The sequence below is a fragment of the Adiantum capillus-veneris genome, chromosome 6 (genome assembly GCF_014529385.1).
Source record: "Adiantum capillus-veneris isolate H3 chromosome 6, ASM1452938v2, whole genome shotgun sequence".
In the NCBI taxonomy this organism is placed as follows: domain Eukaryota; kingdom Viridiplantae; phylum Streptophyta; class Polypodiopsida; order Polypodiales; family Pteridaceae; genus Adiantum; species Adiantum capillus-veneris.
This window is the reverse complement of record NC_140936.1, coordinates 124,718,445-124,740,254: the sequence shown is the minus strand read 5'-3', so window position 1 is coordinate 124,740,254 and position 21,810 is coordinate 124,718,445. Positions and strand designations below refer to the sequence as shown.

At 47.5% G+C, this 21,810-nt stretch overlaps 1 protein-coding gene across 3 annotated transcripts in view; it reads left to right on the top strand.

The window, feature by feature from the left end:
- Window positions 1-293: 293 nt before the first annotated feature.
- Window positions 294-21,810, top strand: part of LOC147456217 (phosphoinositide phospholipase C 2-like) — a 37,604-nt gene continuing 16,087 nt past the window's right edge. Inside the window, exons 1-7 of one of the 3 annotated variants that reach the window (XM_086514754.1) lie at window positions 294-502; window positions 1,471-1,664; window positions 1,905-2,040; window positions 2,141-2,338; window positions 2,471-2,676; window positions 3,179-3,296; window positions 3,370-3,528. In XM_086514754.1, coding sequence (XP_086370880.1) covers window positions 419-502; window positions 1,471-1,664; window positions 1,905-2,040; window positions 2,141-2,338; window positions 2,471-2,676; window positions 3,179-3,296; window positions 3,370-3,528 — 1,095 coding nt within the window. In that variant the 5' untranslated portion in view covers window positions 294-418. The other 2 variants (XM_086514753.1, XM_086514756.1) reach the window with 2 other exon arrangements.

Sequence of the window (21,810 nt, the reverse complement as noted above, 5' to 3'; positions counted from 1 at the left end):
AAGTGGTACATCATCCGCCTTTGGCGCTGCACGTCAGGGCTCAAAACCTCTTAAATGCTTTCGCGCGCGTACTTTTGCAGATGGCCGCGCGTTTGGAAAGTTGGCCAGGCATGCGAGGCCGCCCCTCTGACATCCTCTCGCGGCCAGCTTTCTCTTTTTACAACGGCGAATGAGCGGACGCCAAATCAGCATGGCCATCCATTCCCCGTCCCAGTGTGACACCAGCCTGAGGCCTTTAGAAGGCCAAAAAACCTTGTGGGCTCCAGTGGTGTGGCATCTATACTATATATTCTAAGGAGACTGGTGGAGTGCATGGAGAGAGAGAGAGAGCAGTGGACAGAGGATTGCGACAAACCGCAATTGAAGCAGTGAAGCTGTTGTAGTCGTGCAGGGTGCGCAACAGCAAAGTAGCTACGCGATGCGCATTGCAGAAGAAAACCAAAACTTACTATATCTGCATACGCCTTTCGGTTATTTTGGATCTGTGAAGGTCCTGGCGATGGTACGCTGTTGAGAGAGAGAGAGAGAGAGAGAGAGAGAGAGAGAGAGAGAGAGATTTTCCTTGCGGGCTCGCGTCTCTTCCTGCATTGCCATGCCCAAGTTGTCTTCGAGGCATGGTCGTTCACGACCTACACTTCTTCCGGGTGATGCTGGTCCTGCAGTATCTCAAGAAATCCGTACCCTGTTTCAAAAATTCTCCTCTAATGGCTGCATGCATGCCTCCCACTTTTGCAAGTTTCTCAACGAAGTTCAACAAGACACTGATGTATTAACGGAAGCCCAAGCATCCGAGCTGATGAAATCTTGCTTGAATGCTCTACCTGAGCCCCAGGTCAATGAGAAGCAGTTTCTTTTGTACCTCTTTGATACCCAGCTGAATTTTGCTATTCGAAATCAGGTATGACCGCTACAAAGAGCTCTTTTCGTGGTGCATGTAGAACGTGCAACGATGAAGTCATATCAGGATCCTGGTGAAGAATGCTATGCATAGCAATTGACACATATCAAGAGGTGTGAAAATAAATTGTAGGGACTGTAGACCAATGGCACTTCCAAGTTCTAGACAGTAAGACTAGCCTGTGTTAAACAAGAATACCTAGCTGAGAGTGAGAGGTATTAGTAAAAATTGAAGTCAAGAAAATGAAGGCTTCAAGAAAAACCGTCTGTCATCTCCGCTAATGTAATGTGTGCAAGTGGGACAGGGATTTTGATCCAAGATGAGTGTGCCTTCCGTAGCCTCAGGCACGATGAGTCAATGATCTTAGTTTTCCATTAATGATAGGTATTGCGTTGCTCTGCCTTGTTAACATTAACATGATTTGAACCTCCCCTTTAACTATGATAATACTATGTGCAATTGTTTGAGTTTTGTTAAGACTTAAAAAAATGTTAAGGTCATTAATAATCATGACCAATTTATGCTTTATTTGGCACCCTAGATACTGGTATTTAATGCATATTCATTTTCAGATACATCAAGACATGAACCTTCCACTGTCTCATTACTACATCTTCACGGGCCACAACTCGTATTTAACAGGAAATCAGCTCAGTAGCAAAAGTAGTGAGAAGCCAATTATCAAGGCACTCCAGAAAGGGGTACGTGTAGTTGAATTGGACTTGTGGCCAGGCAACAATGAAGACATAAACGTGGTTCATGGGAGGTACTGAACTTTTCTACCTCAATAAGTTTCTTACTCAACTTTTTGGCTATCTGCATTTCATGGTTGGCACTATGTAGTATTTACTTGCACTTTTTGTCGAATGTGTTGCACTTTCCATTAGCAAACTGTACCACAAGGGTAAGCATTGTGTACAAGCAAATAGGGCTTCATTTTGGCTCGTTTTCTATACCTCTTACCAAAGGAGTTGTTCGTTTTTTTGCTTATTTGTCTTATTGTCAGGACACTGACATCTCCAGTGACGTTTGAGGCATGCATCTCTGCAATAAAAGAAAATGCATTTGTGAAATCTCAATACCCTCTAATCATCACATTGGAAGACCACCTCCCAGTAAATCTACAAGCCAAAGCAGCTAAGGTGTGCAAGCTTCTTCATAAAGACTTAATGATTTAAGGTCTTTGTTTTATCTTGTTTGGTTTGAAGCCTGCGACAAATGTTTTAGATGGATGCAATGTAGGTAATCATGGATACTTTTGGGTCTCAACTGTGGTATCCACCACCTACACAAGAGCTGGCACAGTTTCCTTCACCATGGGAGTTAAAAGGAAAGATTTTAATTTCAACAAAGCCACCCAAGGAGTGTCGTCAAGCTAGCATTAAGTCGAGATATGCTGAGCAAAATTCAGATAGTAGTGATCGGTTGTGGGATGAAGAGGTAGATTCTCTTCTTCCCTGAGTTTTTAATTGCAATCAGTTCTTCAGGCTGCGATTTATAACTTGATGCTTAGTTGTAATCACAAGGAATGAAGAATGTCTTGATCTGGATAGTGATCTTACTTCGCTCCAGGATGACATTGATGATGACAAAGATAAACCTCCTGAGCAACGGAAGTTCGTCTCGCAAGACTACATGAAGATTATTGCGATCCGTCAGGGGAAGATGGAGAAGTCTCTATCGGGGACCCTTAGAGTTGAGGAGCATGCAAAGAGAATTAGTTTGAGTGAGCCTCAACTCTCCAAAATTGCAGAATCAAGTCCTGCCACTGTTGTTCAGTAAGTTGGAACACCATTTGAGACAACTTTGGATGTCACATGTGCTACATTTGTTCCTTGAAGCACCAAACAATTCCCCTGTTGCATTGCATTTCTCTTACAAATTCTCTTGTATGCATAAAGCGTGTCCCTTAATTGGCACTTGCATTACTCCCTTTTCTTTTGTTTTTTTTCCGGGCACTCACCATGTATGAACAAGTACTTCAATGTCCACGCATCAACTCACTAAGAGTGCATAGCAAAGGCTCTTTTTTGCCACCATGTGTGAACGAGTATTTCAATGTCCACATCTCAACTCACTGAGAGTGCATACCAAAGGCACTTTTTCCCTAGTGGGTTTTTATCCTTTGGTCATCCTGTTCGTAGAGAGGTGAGAGTTTGAAGTCTTTTAGCTCACTGTGAGGACCCTGCCCCCGATCAAAGCCCTCATGTTGGATGCCCGATCAAAGCCCTAATGTTGGATCTTACTTTTTGTAAGATAACTCGAAAGTTCTTTTGGCAGGTTCACTCGAGATAACATTCTTAGGGTATATCCGCGAGGATGGCGTGTTGATTCTTCAAACTACAATCCCGTGAAGGCATGGCTATTGGGAGCCCAAATGGTGGCAGTAAACATACAGGTTATTGCTTTATAAGGTGCAGATTATTGAAGAGAAGGCAAAAGATTGTTTCTTGATTCATCTTTTGTTTCAGGGTTATGGCAAACATTTATGGGTGGCTCAAGGGCTTTTTAGAGCAAATGGTGGTTGTGGCTATGTAAAGAAACCAAATTTTCTTATTTCAAATGACTCTACATCTTCGTTCAATTACAACTCAAAAGCTTCAACACTAGAGGTTAAACAAATGTTAAAGGTATTGCTAGTGATTATAGTCTATCTTTTAATTGCTATCTTAAAATTAATGATCTATGTTAACAAAGCTTTGCAAGTTTTGGTCTATTACCATCTACACACGAAGCTATACTTTACAAGAGATACCTTGTTGCCTTTCCACCTCGTAAAAATATGAGGCATAATCATTGCCTATGGTCAGAAGGTCCACAAGATCCACAAGGCTTTACCTTAAAGAACAGGATATTATCCTTGTGCAAGTGAATAGTTTAAGAAGTGTAGTTGCTTTCGTTTGCTCATGTATAAATAACTGTTTGCATTTATGCTTGTAGAGGGGGATCAAAGTGGACAGGGATTGAATTTCTTTGCATAAAGAAACTTTATGGCCGACTTTAGTTGGTATATTCTTTGCTTCTTGTTTGCCCTTGGTGTGGTGAGCAGTCCCTCGGGGCTTTTGATGAAGAGAGGGCCACCCTTTCCCTCTTAAGTTTAGAGATACCTCTTGCATTCTTCGATAGAGACCCATATCATATATGGGATCTTGATTTTTGAGGCCTTTGGAGCTCTACTTTGGCTTTATCCTTTTCCACATATATGGCTTTTGTGTGTGAAGGGAAGGCCAGGTTGAAGGTATATGGACTATTGAGGGAGAGTTTGCCTTTTGATTCCCACGTTCCGCTAGGAGCACTTGTATGTTTAGGTCCGTTTGGCTAGAGGAAGCGGAAAAATCTGAGAAGTTCCTTTGTAGCATTGGCGTTGTGCCAGGGTGCATCTTAGGAGCCATGATATAAGGTCAATGCGTAGACATTTGTATCTATGCGGCATCGAGTGAGATTATCAATGTCAACTGGTTCTTGTTTAAGTTTACTCACATGAGAGGTTGGATACACTTTACTATTAAATAAGACATTGTCCTTGTCAAAGTGTAGCGGAAGGTGGTGACAAGGGAACACGTGGACAAGAGAGGAGAAGAGAGAAAAACACGAGAGTAAAGATGGAGAGAGAAAGTGGCACAAGCCCTATGGGGCACAAACTCTGCATACAAGGCTCCAACACCATACAATACCAGAATGGGCAATGTCCTCTCTCCCTGTATAGGGACCCAACACAAATGTCCGAGTCACTCCCTAAAACCCCAAGACCCATAAAATGGGCAAACTGAGAAACAATTGGCAGAAACTGGGAGTCCAACAAGGGGCCGGCAAGAAACTTGGAAAATCCCCCCTCATGCCTAGAATCTAGAAGCACCTTAGAAGGCTGAGCACTGTCACAAGAAACGCTCAGTCACAAGTTCTAGACGGAGAAACCCAAGAGATGACCTTAGAAACTCTTAACATCTCGTCTTAGACTATGGGTACACAACAAGACAAGGGATTTGGGGCCTCCAAGAGTGACAAAGGAATCTGCAAGTCTAGTCTACCGTTGCATCAAGCACACCTCTCTATAGAAAACTACAGGACATGAACATAAACAATTCTGTCAATCAATGGCAACAAGTGCTAGCTGTGATCGGTTTTAGGGTTAGGGTTTTTGCGACGAGGTCATAGATGCATCGGATCAATGCGTTCGTTTGGCGGTTGGCCCGTCACAGATTCACTTTCCCTAGAAAGGTGCTCTATGCCAATCTCTTGATCAAAGCCAAAATCCTCTGTGCCATGATTAATTCTCTCTATGTGGAATTTGCACCTGAAGTCATCTACATGGCTATGAACATCTGTGTGACCTTTGGGTCTTGGACTTAACTTGATTGAGTTTTGCAAGAACCGGCCGAGAGGCCTAAAGACTAGAAGAGCAGAAGAAACAAAAGAAACCCCAACTTACAGTCCCGTCGAGTGGCTCAAAGTAAATAAGGGGCTAGGAATTATTATGCCTAGCCCCTACCAACTTTTGGAGCTCGAACCAAGTAGCCTAAAACCCAAAAATCAAAAGCTTGAACACTAGGACCGATTTCTGTAAATCGCACTGATTGCCATGTGGCACAACTGCACGGATTCACGTGAATTGCACTGGGAGCCTTGGGATAGTTTTTGGTGCCAACTTTTAGGAGCAGATGCTTTTGGATTCAAGTGCTTTTAGGATTGAAGCTTCTTGGGCTTTGCTTTTGGGCATCCCTTGTACGTTTATAAGTGCCTAGAGGGCCACTCTTTTGTAGAACATTTGGACGCAAACTCTCGGAGAGAGTTGAACCCTTGGAACTTGTACTTTGTGAAGCGTATTAAAAAAGAAATACGAAAGGGGTGCCAGTCTTTTGGGCCATTGTCGCTTGGGAGTGGAACTCTGCCACTTCACGTCTCTCACGTGGATTCTCTCTTTTACAGTTGTTTTGAAATTCTAAAAGTTTTGTCAAGTATGTAGATTGATTATTGCAGTTATCTCTGTGTTCTGCCCGCCGCTGTCCCGCCTGCCTGTTGCCCTGCCTGTGTGCGGTATAGCCAACCTGCGTGTTGCCCCCTCACCCCAGCCCTTCCCCTCGTGCTCCCGTGCTCATGCTCTCCGGTTCCAGCCCTCCCCCCTGTCGCGCTGCTCCCTCGCCTCCTCCCCCCTCGCGCTGTCCCTCCCGCTCGTTTCCTCCTCCCCTCTCGCGCTACCCCTCCTGCTCGATTCCATCCCTCCTTGTTCGGTTCGCTAGCTCCCATCCCCCTGAAGGGCCTCTCGACTTGCTCCGAAGGGATTGACCTCCTGACATTGCTTGTTGTGATTTCCTCAGAGGGCTGTCTCCTTCCGTCTCGCGTTCCATCACAGCAGCAGACATAGATGGAGTCTCATGCTCCACCCCAGAGGGACTCTCAAGAGGCCCCCTCGCCCGACCCTGCAGAGCCCACCATTCGACTTGCTCTTTTGTCGACAGAGCAAGTGAGCCTCGCAGTAGAGGTGGAGCGCCTCCAGGCGACCTCCGTCATCTACAAGATCATCGGCACCCGCCCTAGCAGAGAAGAGGTGCGTGATCTTCTACAGGCCCGCCATTTAGCAGAGGTGGGCAAGATATTCGACGTTCAGCTTCTCGGGCATGGCTATTACCAGATAGAGTTTGAGACTCCCGAGATGGCGTCCAAGGTCATTGTGATGAGCCCACTGGCCATCCGAGCGGTTCGAGCTCATTTTCTGAACGCCATGGTTTCGACCCAGCTACCGACGTGCTGGTGAGGAGGCAGACCTTCCCATCTCAGTCTTAGTCTGCTTTCCCGGCCCAGAGGAGGGAGTACCTTCCGTTACTATCCAGGATAGGCTCAGATATTGGGACTGTTCTGGAGACACCTCGCGCGACAGCTACCATTCCCATAGTATGTGTTCTGGTTCGAGACACCCACACCCTCCCGAAGATCATTCTACTACCTAGGGTGAGTAGTGGTTGGTTTCGCCAGAGCGTGAAGTATTTGGGCCTCCCGAATCATTGTTTCATTTGTCGTTAGATGGGCCTCTTGCGAAGGCCTGTCCATGGAGGAGGCCTCGACCTTCACCTCCGACTCAGCCCCATCCTCCTAAGATTGGCCAGCAGACAGAGTCACAAGGTACTCAGGCAAACTCACCCTCCGAGCCTAGAGTTCAGGCAATGGAGGGCTAACAGCAGGTTCGTGGTCGACGTCGACAGGGGCCACCACACCAGCCTTGCCCACCGGGTGGTCGCCAGGCTCCAGGCCAGCATTCCCATAGGGAACCGTTTCGACCCTCTACAGCAGGATGAGGTCCCAGCTCCACCTCCACTTCCACTTCCACTTCAGTCTCACCTTCGACAGCCTCCCCCCTCCTCCCCCCGAGTTTTCCTCCACTCCTCTCCTTCCCTCTCCACCTCTGCCTCCGCCTCGGCCTTCGCCTCCTCCCCCCTCCCCACCTCGCCCCTCTCCTTCTGCCGCTCCCCGTTCCCCCACTCCTCCCACGAGTCCCCTTGCTTCCACATCTCCTCCCGTTCCTACCCCGCAACCGACTCATGGGGTAGGACCTTCCTCAACTGCTTGGAGATCTCTTGGCAGTGCTTTTGCCACGAGTCGCTTGGCGAGAGAGGGACAACCCTTCTTGTATACCTTCCTTTTGGTGCAGACTTCTCCCTTTGCAGCAGATCCTTGTGGACCGACGTGCTTCGACATTCCTCGCAGGTGGGAGTTCTTTGCCTACGACTTACGTGGTTTCTCGGTGACCCTTCACCAGACTTTGAGGCAGCTTGTTTAGAGTTCATGTACTGTTCCTTGCAGCTAGAGGGATAGAGGCCCTAGACTCAATGGATAGCTTGTCTTTTCTCTTATGTGGCAGGGATCAGGCTGAGTGGACCCTCGACTCAGGGATGGAGTGGTTGCAGGCACATGCCCTCGAGTTCTCTCACCACACGGGAGACTTGGGGGCTATAGACTTGGTACAGACCTTGTGGCCGTTGGCCAAGTTTTCAGTGACACCTCCAGACTCGGCAGGATGTAGACACATTGTGGTATACTTCTGACACGCAGAGCCCATCATGCTATGTATGCATACATGAGGACTCTTGGACAGAGGAGGTTGCCCTGCATACGGTACGCTCTTCTTGGGCCTGGGCTAGACAATCTTTGCAGTCACGCCCATCTCGGGGACGCTCGGATGCGGATTACTCTCCATCTGTAACAAACTTGGACACTCCAAGTCAAGATTCTACCGCGACACAACAGAGATTCACTTCAAGACAGTTCAGAATTTACACTTGAGTCGACACGGCCCGACGTAGTTCCGTGCCTAGAGATATTGGTCCCAAAGACTGGCTCCCCTTTCGTTATTTCTTTTTGTATTAATCTGTGTTCAAAGTACAAGAGAGTGGGTAGGTGCTCACTCTCAGACTCTGTGTCCAGATGCTCTGAGAAGTGAGGGCCTAACCACTTATTTATTGGTTACAAGGGATGCCCAAAAGCAGAGCCCTTAAAGCTTCTCAACTCAAAAGCTTATAAAAATAAAGCAATAAGTCCAAAAGCTTCCAAAAACTCAACCAGCGTAAATCCAGCAGTAAACGCAGCCTCCGTAATTTGCGAAAATCCGTACGCTGCCACGTCAGCATGTCAGTGCGTTTGGTGCCGCAATTTCCGAAAATTGCCGTACAGCCTGCCACGTGTGCTGCCGGTCAGTTTAAGGGTGTCCGGGTCTGCTGCCACTCTATGAGTGTGTCGAGGACCATGCCACGTCACCCATTTGTGACACCATCCAAGCCAGCCTCGAAGATAGCACGGTTAGCTGCTACGGCAACATTAGTTCTCTCTCGTTCCCCATGAGGATTATCTCATGGAATGTGGCAGGGATTAGGTGGGCCCCAGTTTTAGCGCCTGCGGGGTCGATTGCGTCAGGAGCTTCAACGATTTCTTGTGGACGGAGAGATTGATATTCTTATGCTGCAGGAGCATCATCTTTGTGAGAGCCGCATTAGACGATGTGGCCAACTTTTGCGTGGGCGATTTGAGACATTTTGGTCAGCTGCATTTGGACCTGGTGGTATACAGGGAGGGGTATGTATGACTATTATGAACTCTTGGCAGCATGCCATTGTGGGCATTGTGCCTGGCAAGTCTCAGTGGATTACTATGCAGGTTCAGGGTTGCTTCTTGGGTTTCGTGTACATTTATGCGCCCAATGTGGCAAGTGCACGTGCACAGTTTTGGTCTCACATTGTAGAGTCTCTGCCGCATACATAGCAATGGTGCATTGGGGGTGACTTCAAAATGTTGGAGGACTCCTCAGACAGGATTGGTGGTAGCTATGTTGTTGTGCACGGAGCTGAGTTGGCAGATTGGGAGAGGCTATGTATGACTTTGAGGGTTTCAGATGTTTGGCAACACTTTGGCTTTGTGAGGCCCCCAGACAGCTTGGCCTTTTCACTCGGACCGCAGAGTGGGAGGAGTGAATCTATCTCGGATAGATCACTTCTACGCCAGTGACCACATATGTGACTTGGGAGGGTCAGTTTGCATCTTGGTTGGGACATCTCTTTTGGACCATGCACCAATGATCCTCACGGTGACAGATAGACAAAGGAGGGGGAGCACGATGCTACGCATCCCTGAGAGGATCTTGTTGGACTCAGAGCTAAGAGAGCGAGTGGTGCCTCTTTGGACAGAGGGCTTGGACACGCAGGACTCTCCTGCTGACAGAGTGGCCTCTAGGCTTGCTCAACTTAGTCATTTCTTTCTCTAGGAGTCTACGGCCCTCGTGGCTGCAGCGAGGGAGGAGGAGCAGCGTCTCGGTCGGGGTGTTGCTTCCTTGCAGAGGATGCAGGAGCAGCACACAGACAATCCTTGGTTAGAGGAGCAGTTGCAGCAGGCTCGCCAGGAGCTTGCCAGCATAGAGGAGAGGCGTCACGAGTCTGCTTTTCATCGACAGGCATCTCAGTGGACCTAGGTGGGTGACAGAGTGACTGGGTCGTTCTTTGAGGTAGTGAGACCCCGTCATGCGCACACCAGTGTCAGCCAGTTGAGGAGACCTGACGGGTCAGTTGCTTTAGAGCCAGAGGATATGCGTGTAGTTGCTACTGACTTCTACCGTGACTTGCTGTCAGCAGAGTCTTAGTCAGAGCGTCAGGATGCATGCAGAGAGCAGGTTTGGGCACAGATGCCTTGTCTTGTGACTGAGGAAATTCGTCAGAGACTTGAGCTGCCTCTCCAACTAAAGGAGCTCCATGTGGCCCTCAGAGAACTTCCCTGTGGTAGCTGTCTCGAGGAGGATGGCTTGACTCCCAATTTTTTCTTGGAGTACTGGGACTTGCTGGGCACAGACCTTTGCAACGCTTTTGAGTACATCTTGCACACAGGAGAGATGCCTGAGAGCATGAGTGAGGGCTTGATCTACCTCATTCCCAAGGAGGGCGGCAGTGGCGACCCATCACCCTCCTCAACTCAGCCTACAAAATTCTAGCCAAGGTTCCGAGCTTGAGGATTCAACCACTTCTAGAGAGCATTATACATGGGACCCAGACAAGTTTTGTCAAGGAGTGCAGTATCCTTGACAACATCTTCACTTTTTGGGAGGCGTCGGCCCTCGCTCGCCTTCGAGGTGAGGATGTGGTGATACTTCTTCTCGATTTTGAGAAGGCCTACGACAGAGTGGACTGGGAGTTCTTGGAGGGTACTCTATGTAGGATGGGCTTCTCAGATGCTTGGATCAGAGGTGTGTCAGCTCTCTACAGACGTGCACACTCGGGTGCTTTTGGCAAGTGGTAGAGGAGACCGTTTCATGCTCACACTCGGTCAAACAGGTTGGTTTACGTGGCTTAGCACTCCCTATTCGGGACGATGAGCTACTGGATGCTGAGTTTAGAGATGACTCAACTTTGTACTTGGAGGGCCAGAAGGCCAACCTGCACAGGGGTGAGCAGGCTCTAGAGACGTTTTGTTGTGATAGGGTTGCCCTCTAGCCCCCTTCCTCTTTCTGTTTTATGCTGAGGCGATAAGCAAATTCTTGGTTTCACAGCAGGTTGGTTTACGTGGCTTAGCGATCCCTATTCGGGACGATGGGCTACTGGATGCTGAGTTTGTAGGTGACTCAGCTTTGTACTTGGAGGGCCAGAGACCAACCTGCACAGGTGAGAGCAGGCTCTAGAGACGTTTTGTTGTGCATCAAGCACACTGATCAATGGGAGGAAGACAATGGATTTTTGGGTTGGTAGTGCTCCTACGCTTGATTGGCTGTCAGGTGAGGGTTTTAGATGGATTCCCCCAGGGACTGCAATTCGCTACTTTGGCTGTCAGGTTGGCCTGGACTTGTGCCCTGAGCAGCAGATTGCTCCCCTCCTCCTGTCCATCAGGAGGAAGTTGCTACATTGGAGTTCGGCACGACTCTCTTTGGTAGGCAGAGTTGTAGTGGCCAATTAGGTGTTGTTGGCTACTATGTGGTACATTACATCTTGTTGGATCTTTTCGAGCTCCTGCATTAGCCAGGTAGAGAGGCTGATCAGGAATTTTCTTTGGTCAGGGCGCGACACTTAGATAGCCTGGGCAAAAGTAGCATGGCAGGTCATCACTCTACCTTGTTCTCAGGAGGGTTGGGGATCATTGACCCAACACAGTAGACTAGAGCCCTTCTTGGGAAGTTTGTTGTCAGAGGACTGCTTCCAGGGGAGGAGCCTTGGAAGGATTTTTTGCTTCAGCGGCTTCGAGCTCGGGTGCCTCATGTAGGAGGCCCTTGGAGACCTTCCATCAGATGGATCTTTACAGAGATGGGCATAGTTGGTCTGAGCAGGAGACTGGAGGATCGTTTTGTTGTGAGCCTACTTCACTCTAGGGAGCAACTGCGGAGAGGTCTGGAGCAGCACCAGCCCACGTGCACGGAGAAGCGCTTGAGATAGCCCCTTGTTTGGAACCCCATGGTCAACACTCAGAGAGGCCACTTGGTTGGTAGTAGGCCTCATGTTTCTTGGGGTTCCATGGCAGAGGGTCCAACACGCACTTTAGGTGATTGGCTTCAGTTCTCAGGTTTGAAAGAGGAGTTTACTGTTTCAGAGCATCCAGTTGCAGGGCATGAGGGGGGTGCAGAGCATGTGTTTGGACATCACAGAGGCAGTACCCGCTGAGTGGCTCGCACCTCTAGAGGCAGCAGCTCCCAAATGGATGGGGGACTTCACGCGACTGGAGGTCCTCATCGCAATTCGAGCTTGCTCGGAGACTGTACCCTCCATGTTCTACGAGATACAGGGCGAGGGTCGACTACACAGAGTCTCAGTAGAGGCTCCACAGATTGCAGAGTGTTGTTTTGAGAGGATCCGAGTAGTCGGCATCTGCGCGAGGACTTGCCATTGGAGGCTTTGGGCTTGGGAGAGCTGTCCACTTGCACGAGTGCAGTGGGATCCTCAAGAGTGGTTTTGGAGGGACCCTTTCTCCTCAGCCAACCATCCAGGGGTGCCTTTCTTTCAGTACACTGTTCGACTGGGACGTCACATACTGGCAGGACGGAGAGAGGCTTGTCCTACTGCAGCACCTCATTGGCAGGAGGAGGGTCTCACAGCTGAGTTCTTGTCAGCTTTTTGGGCGAGGTTGTGGGGCACCAGATAGCCGCGACGAGTCACGTTGTTCCAATGGCTGGTTGTACATAGAGCTACAGCAGTGGAGAGCTGGCTAGTACATAGTGGCCTTTTGGCAGCATGTGTAGCTTGTGACCATCCTTTGGAGAGTCGGTGTCACTGTCTGTGGGAGTGCCCTATGGCACAATAGGTTTGGCTTCGGGTCCTTCGGCTGATGCCAGCTCTTTCCACAGCACGACAATACACTTGGGGGGCAGTTGCTTGGTCCACTCTCACGGGCCCTGCATTACAGTTTGAGCTATCCTCCATCAGCAGGATGATAGTGATACAAGGGGGTCGACCTACACTCCAGCCTACTACTACAGAGCTTACTCCACAGGAGTGGTGCAGTGAGAGAGGTGTGTGTTGGGAGCTCGTCTGTGGCTTGACACTCTTGGTTCATCTGGCGGGCCCGCTGCTTCCACATCTTTGAGGCTTGCCTTGTGCCACCAGTGGAGATTGTTCGAGATTTTTGGCTGGAGCTGATCCATACTCTCAGGGGACAATTCAAGAGACTTCAAGGCAGCTCCGACCGCATGTGGGAGCATAGAGAGGCGTTCCTTCGACTCTGGCGCCTTGGGCCTTTCTTCACCATGGTCCGGGGTGTGCTCAGATAACACTACCGTCCACCTGTGTGGCTTTTCCCTCCTCCCATCTCTTGATTTAGCCCTCATTGTACATATGCTGCTTTTTCATTTGGAGAGTCTCCCCTTCTGATTTTTGTAGCCCTCTCTAGTAGAGGTGGTTGTAGCCCTATGGGCTCTTTCATTCATAGTTACTCGAAATGGGAACGGGGAACGGGAATGGGAGGGTCTGGAACGGGACGGGAACGGGGAGGAGGAAGGGGGCTCGAAACGGGAACGGGGCCGGAACGATCGACTAAAGTAAGGCTTGAATTACCTCCATTCAGTTTAGTCCCAAATCAACTCCTAAACAACCCCAAACCTGCCCTCAAACTGCCCCAAATATGTCCCCCAAACAGCCCCAAATCTGTCCCCAAATGCCTACTTTTGCCCGTTCTACCCCGCCTTCCGCCATTCCGCCTTACGATCCGCCGTGTTTCCCCCCGGGTCCGGAACGGTGTTCCGTTCCCGACTTCGTTTCGGGAATGGGACTCGTCCGGAACGCCGTTTTGGAACGTTTGGACTGCGTTCCGCCCGTTCCCTGTTACACTGCTTTCATTAACTAATAGAAGGATCTTTTTCTCGGAAAAAAAAGTAATAATAAAGTAGCGGATGCACTTTCATGACAACTGTATGCCGCTTCCGTCTCTATTGCTACATATTGAAGGGTGGATATCTTTTATACCATGGGGGCGTGGTATTCACCCCACAAGCCTTGCCATTGATACTTTGTTCTACTCGCTTACTCTCCGCAAAGATGTCTAGAAGTACGTTTTTGAATGCCTCGCCTGCCAGAAAGTGAAGTACAACCGCCAGAAAGCCTTCGGTTTGTTACATCCTCACATTTCTACTTGACCTCGGGAAAGCATTGCAATGGATTTCATCGACTTGCCCACTACATCATGTGGTTGTATTGGAATTTGGACCATCATTGATCGTTTCGGCAAACAGGCTCACATGACGGGTTTTAGGGTTAGGGTTTCTGCGTCGAGGTCATAAACGCATTTGATCAATGCGTCTGTCTGGCCAATCATAGATTCCTTCTCCCTAGAAAGGTGGTCCATGACGATCTCTATGTCAAAGCCAAAAGATTCTTCTGTGCTGTGACAGTTTCTCTATGTGGTATTTTGCATCTGTGTATGGCACTAGGAATATCTGAGTGACCTTCGGGTCTTCGTCTTACCGCTGAATTTTGCAAGTTCTAGCCGAGGGGCCTAAACCCAAGAAGAAGAAAATATAGAAGAAATCCCAACTTATGTGGCCCAATTATAAAATGGGTTAGGATTAAAAATCTTAACCCCCAGCAACTTATAAAGTTTTGCAGAGGGGCCTACGTTATTAAAACTCACTCACACACACACACACACACACACACAAACTTGCATAGAGCATGATGACGTAACTGTACGGACGTCCACAAATCGTACTGGGCTGATGACGTGGCAACATCGTACGAATGAGCACCATTGGCGCTTGATTTTTGACCAGATGCTTTTAGACTTGTGCTTTTCATGATTAACGTTTAAGTTTGAGGCCAAGGGCCTTTAAATATGTAATACGAAGTCTCTCTCTTTGGCATTCTACCACTAGGAGAAGTAGAGAAGAGCCCCAAAGTTTTTACCTTTGCGACATAATAATAAAGAAATTCCGAAAGGGACGCAAGTCTTTGGGGCCAGTGTAGTCTAGGGATGGACCTTTGCCACTTGGTGTTTTGCGTGGATTCTCTCTCTCTCTCTCTCTCTCTCTCTCGGCAATACGTCTAATATTTCAAAATAGCTTAGAGAGAGAGAGAGAGAGAGAGAGAGAGAGAGAGAGAGAGAGAGAGAGAGAGAGAGAGAGAGAGAGACTATTTGCCTATGCTTGAGTATGCATACAATAATACGGTGCATTCGTCGATTGGCAAGGCACCTTTGAGATTGTTGAAGGTGGCAAAAAAGTTCCTCCCATTTTACATACAAAGGACAAGATCTTTGAGGTAGATGGATAGGTTGAGAACATGGATGAAATGTATAAGAAAATTAAAGTTGCCTTGGAGAAGACTCTGGCAAAACAGAAAAAGGCTGTTGATCGTCAACGTCGTGAATTGCTGTTATCACTTGGTGATTGGGTTCTGTTAAGGTTTGAAAAGGCAAGGTTAAAGAAGATGAAGGGCAAGGAATGGCTGTTTCCTAAGCTCAGTATGCGTTACTATGGGCCTTTTCAAGTGCTCGTCAAGATCTGCGATGTGGCTTACAGGCTAAAATTGCCTGATGCGTGGAAGATTCATAATGCATTTCACGTAAGTCTTCTAAGACCCTTCGTGGGTGATGTGCCAGAAGATATGCTAGATGAGGATCAGCGAGAAGTTGAGGAACTTGATGAAAGCCTGGTACCTGAGCAAGTTTTGGCACTTAAGGACAAAATAGCTAAAGGACATGTTGCCACTACTTGGTGAAGTTCAAGAGCTATCCACCTATGGATGCAAAGTGGATGGAAGAGCATGAACTGTCAGAGTCACCAAATGTATTGCAGCTTTACCTTGAATCCTTTGGGTTAGAACCTACTTATGTCCCAACCTAACGTGTGCAAAGGAGGGGTAATGATAGAGCTCGCACATCAAATGTACATATGAATTCAGTGTGCTAGATGAAAATGACAAAAGTATGAAGGTCTCATTAAGTCATTTGTCTCTATGTGTTACGACCTTTGTTGCGGATACATGCGATGATAAAAAAGTGCTAACAATACAAGATCATCAGTTGCATGTATTTATGGTCTGCAATAGAGGACGTTTGCGATTTCAAAAGGGGGGTATGTCACGAGAACGTAGGAATCGCTAACCTTAGTTGTTGGTTTCTTTCCAATGATTTTTGTTTTACTTTTCAGACCCTCTTTTTGAAGTTGCAAATGGTCGGACATTGTATTGCCAATGTGAACGGTAGTTTCACCCGCACACGGGAAGTTGGTCGGCATTGGAACTCGTATAGTAAAAGGATGTCTAGGCTCAATTCAAGATCATGTAGGTCTCCCCGTCGCACTTAGCAAGTTGATGGATTCTAGGAAGTGAACTCAATAAAGGCACAATGCCAAGGTGGGGTCATCTGTCACGTGACACATCCAACTCTATGTGTCCGTGGACAAGCTACAACACGACAAGGGTTCCGTCAATCCAGTCAGTCTAGATTAGCAAGTGTTCTGGCACTTTTTGTGAGTCTGTTCGCAGACCGTGCATGCCCAGGCACTTAGTGTAGATGCATATCCTGTGGTTGCACATAGCATGGTTATATGCATTCCCATCAGAATCCATCAGAATCCTTCAGGGAAATTTTCCAGTGCATTTAACCTATTTTTCCTATTTTTGACATTTTTCACTTATTAATTTAAGTGACTTTTGTTGGAAAGTAGGTAGGGCAAATTGAGTAAGTTTGTATATAAGCAAACCTAGGTTAGCACTAATTGGCAGAAGAGGTAGCAAGAGCACCTTGCTCAATAGGCAACTTCTCAGCAAGATCCTCCCCTTGGTGGCGTTTTCCCTCCAAGCAAGACACTCCTTCACCTAGCGTTTTTCATCAGCAAGTCACCCTCGCCATCAGATTCCAGCCCTTGGCGTTTTCAGCCATAGCTTCATCGCCAACACCTCTCAGCCCTAGTGTTTTTCATCCAAGCACTCATCGCCACAGATCTCAGCCATTGGCGTTTGCAGCAGGCCATTGACGCCCCCATTTCCATAGCATTTTCAGCCTCATCACAATAGCAGAATTCAACAAGTAAAGACCAGCAAACCAGCGTTTTTCCTTGCGTTTTCAGCAGCAGCAGATTTCAGCCCCTGACATTTTTGGACAGCAGGACAAGAGCACCTATTTTCAGCCCTTCGATCGGTCTCGTCATCCCCGTCGTCGACATCGATCTAGCATAGAATTGCATCAGTCACATGCATCCACTTTGTACCAGTTTGTGTAATCAATAGTAGACCACTCTCGCCAACGAGAGTGGGGCCTTCGGAGGAGGGTTTTACGTCTCTGGCGTCGTATTTCTCTTCTCTCTCTATCTCTCAGTCTCACACACTCTCATGCATAGTGTCCATTCACTTGTTTGTGATCATTGCACTCTCTCATTAAGAACGGAAGGCTTTCCCTTCCATAAGAACAAAAGGAACCTTGAGCACAGTTCGGAGCACTCATCTTGAGCAAAGTTCAAACATTCATTCCGCTGCACCTTACATTGGTATCAGAGCTTTGGCAGTGTTCTGTATCACTCAAGGAAAGAACCACAAGAATCAAAAGAAATTTTTTTGCTTGTTGAGGTCGCATGAACCCAAGTTCGCTTGGGCGTGTCGATTCCTAATCGTGTTTTTGAAGAGTGACAAGAAACCCAAGAAAGAAAGGCTTGTCCAGCCTCCCCTTGTGCCTCTTTTCACTCATTGAGAGCGGACCGTGCAATTAGCGGCCGGCAATCGACGTGAGGTGGGAAAAAGCAACTTTGGTGTGAGCGCAAGGCCGCCAAGGGGTGCACACGCAGAAAAGAGCAAAACTCGGGTGAAGAGAAGATCCTTCTCAAACACAGATTGCAAGCAAAAGAAGACCCTCAAAAACCTCAAGGACCTTAAGACCCTCAAGAATCCAAGAAACCAAGATCCGCAAGAACCCAAGTTCCTCGTGAACTTAAGAACCAAAGATGATAGTGCATGGTCATCACTCGAAACGGAATGGATACTTCGCATACAGGTGATGAGCATGAGAGAGGCGGCGAAGAATTTTTCCCACCAGGAGGTTTGTTCGACCCACCCCCTTCTCCATCTACGCCACGAATTGTACCAAATCCTATGGAGGCGATGGTCAAGTCGATGTTGGAGATGCTGACACAACAACAAGAAACGAATCGCGTTGCGATGGCACAACTAGAAAGAAAAGCAGAACAACAAGAAGCGACTCGCATTGCCTTGCAACGCGAGCGCAATGAACTAAAAGAAAGAAAAGCAATACAACAAGAAGCGACTCGCATTGCCTTGGAACGCGAGCGCGATGAACGAAAAGACAGAAAAGCACAAAGAAAGGAGGAAGCCGAAGCAAGACGAGCGGCCTTGGAGGCCGATCGTGAGGTTCAAAGAGACCTACGCACTCAAGAATTGGTTCAACAAGTTCTTGCCTCGAAGTGCGAACCAGCCAAAGATGTTGGTAGTTCCTCAAGTGGCGCAAGTCGGGATGCGGACTCCAACAACCCCGTCACAAAGAAGTTGACTTTCAGTAAGTACGATGGTAAGATGGATGCTACAGTTATTCATTCTTGGTTGCATCAATTTAATGCTTATTTTGCGACAATTAAGAAGACAGGAAATAGCAAGGTTTTGACGGTAGCTATGTACCTTGCCGGTGATGCCATCAATTGGTACCACGCATGGCAAGAGGCACAGTTAGCCGCGCACCTAGAGGAAGCCGACAAATTCACGCCCCTTTCCTTCAATTGGGTTGATTTCCAAGACAAGCTCAAGGCGCGGTTTATGCCACCTCAGTACCTCTGTCACGAGGACGTGGCAGCTGTTAACTATGTCACGAGGACGTGGCAACTGCCAACTTTAGTTGTTGGTTTCTTTCCAATGGGTTTTGTTTTATTTTTGAGACCCTCTTTTTGAAGTAGAAAATGGTCGGACATTGTATGGCCAATGTGAACGGTAGTTTTACCCGCAGATGGGTAGTGGTCGGCACTGGAATTTGTATAGTAAGAGGATGTCTAGGCTCAGAGCAAGATCATGTAGGTCCCCCCGTCGCACTTAGCAAGTTGGTGGATACTAGGAAGTAAACTCAATAAAGGCATAAACTCAAGGTGGGACTACCAACAGAAAATATTCGACAGTTTGGCCACATTGTATTTTTGGATGCGGTCCCAATGAGGATAGATGGTCAGATGACCATAGGGAGCCCAACGGAATCATTTCCTAAAATTGAGGGAACTGCTATTTTGAGCCACGAAATGTGTTCGTGTCATTACCTTCGGTATGATTAGGGAAACACTTCACAACTTTGTCGCGAAGTCAATTGGGCGACCGATCGGAAGATTTTTAGGCGGCAACCCCGAAACAGGCGAAAGCTTGTAAATGCGTCAAGTGGCAATTTTTCATGAACTTGCCTCATGCAGAAAAAAGGGCGCTGATTTTTAAGCTGGGAGAGGCTTCATTTGGGTTTTTGTCACAGGTTAAGAGCTCCGGAGTGCTTTCTTTCCCTCCCATGTACAGTGTGGTGCTAGGAGTGATGCACTGCACGCTACACACTGCTCTCTCTCTCCCCTACGTGCAGTTATGTGATGCCCCACAAGAGGGCTTTTCATTTGATTGATGTACAGCTGTGTGGGTTCATGCTTTTGTGCTGAGGCAAGAGCCTCCTTGAGCAAGCACAAGGGTAGCTAGCCGCTACTCCAAAGTAGGCACCAGTGAGGGTCCTCACCGTACAGGTGCAAATTCAGTGCTGTGTATGCGCAGGAAATTGACTGTTTTTCAGCCATATGGACGTCAAAACCTTTGGGATCGTGCCCCACTGGCAGAGGATAGCTAGGGGACTGTTTGGGGCTGAAAACAGGACAAAAACCAGTAAATACAGCGGGCTGAATTTACTGTTTTTGGGCAGGAATTAGAGGGTTTACGCCAGTGCAAGTGAGATCCAGCAGGGGAGTTGATTCCGCGCAAGTTTTGGGGTTGTTATGTTGCCGAAATTTGGCCAAATCAGGTAGTATCTTTTGTGATACGGGTAAGGGATTCCCAGGACCTTACTTTGCAACTTTCCCTCTCAAAGAATAAAGAAATACCGAAAGGGGCGCCAATTTTGGGGCCTACAGGTTGTCGTCGGGGCATTCTAGCTGCCGAACCGTGTGTATTCACGTCGTAGGTTTTCTCTGCTAAGGGCTCTGTGTGTGTGTCTAAAGTAAAGAATTTCGGGTGAAAGCCAATGCTTACCGTCCCTCGGGCCGGTTTCAACCTCGCACGATTGAAGGACGATTGGCGCGCTCTCAAGCAAAATGGTATGCCAGTGATGTCTTTCTCTAATCGTGTTTCGCAGCTAGGTACCCAATTACGCAAGTTGGATGATGAGCGCAAAGAGGCATTCCTTTATGGATTGGACGAGTATATTAAGTACGATGTCGAGGTGCTCGATCCAATCGATCTCAACAAGGCGGTAGGAATTGCTCTCGCACAGGAGATGAAGCACAACAAGGGAAAGCCTAAGGAGAACAAGACTTCCACAAGTACCTCCCAGACTTCTCAGAACCCTCAGAATGGTAAGAACGGTAAGAATGGTAACTCTTTTGACCAATCTTCCAATAGTCTCTCAGAAAAGAATTCTTCAAATGAACATAAGGGTAAGGCTAACACAATTGCTAAACCTAAGCTTACTCCATATGAAAAGGTAGCAAAAGGAGTTTTAGGAGGATACATCACGTCGGAAGAGCAAAACACTTATTCTAAGGAAGGTCGTCGTTTTCATTGTCACATTAAGGGTCACATAAAAAGGACATGTTCTAAGCTTGACTCTAATGAATCTAAAGAATCCACATAACCCACTTCCTTTGTCAATGCAATCAATGACAACACGAGTGTGCCCCAAGTTTCTCCTGACTCTCCCATTGATGAGTCTCTTATTAAATGTTATGGTCATATGACGGGGCAACGTTTTGTCATATTGTTTGACCCAGGCAGTATGCATGATGTGATCAGTCCCCCTCTTGTTGAGAGAGCCCGCCTAGAGGTAGGTTAGAAATCTCCTCTCGAGGTCTCTGGCTTCGCTCCTGGTATGGACTCTCTCATCACGAAAGAGTGCCTTGATGTGTTGTTTACAGTTCAACAAGCTGCTTTCCATAGAAAATTTTTTGTCTCCTCTCTCAGGATGTGATATGATTTTGGGCATTCGATGGTTTCGTGAGCATAACCCTCTCATTGATTCGACGGAAAATACGTTCACTTTCAATGCCAAAAGTGACTCTCCCATTGTCATTCGTGGAGAGCAAGTTGTTCATTCTCCATCTCTCATTGCTAATGTGTAGGCGAAGATTGAACGGATTCAGGAGAAGGAGACTCTCTCGGTCTCGTCTTCTCCAAAGCATGATACACAAGATTGGCATGATGCTAAGCATGATGATTTGAATGATAATGATGAGCAGAATGATTTGGATGACAATGACAAGCATGATGATTTGCATGATCAAGATGTGATTTCTCACAAGCATGATGATTTGCATGAAGATGACGTGATTGTTCACAAGGATGAGGAGTTAGTTGATGCTTTTTCTAGCGAAGCTAACCTCGTTGCAGATTCGATCAATCACGAAGAATCGATCTTGGCTCTCGAGCCTAGGTCCAAAGAACTCTCACATGAAGTATTATGTGTTTGCATGATTAGTACACACGCATTGTTTGAGTGTTTCATTCGTGATCGTTTCCTATATTTTTGTCAGCGTCTTTATGTGATCCCTTTTCTTAGGCATGACATATTGTACGTTGAGCACGTTTCACTCATGAATGAGCACGGATGTATGCAGATTGTTCATGAAAAGCTGAAAAGTATGCATTCAAGGAAGTCACATTCCATGTCTCTTCCTTGGCATGACACATTTGTAGAAAGAGCACATGAAAGTATGAGCACCAAGCATAGGCATTTCCGCTATGAATTGCCACAATTAATTGCTTACGATCAGAAGAGAAAGATTCGATCTCATTGTTTGC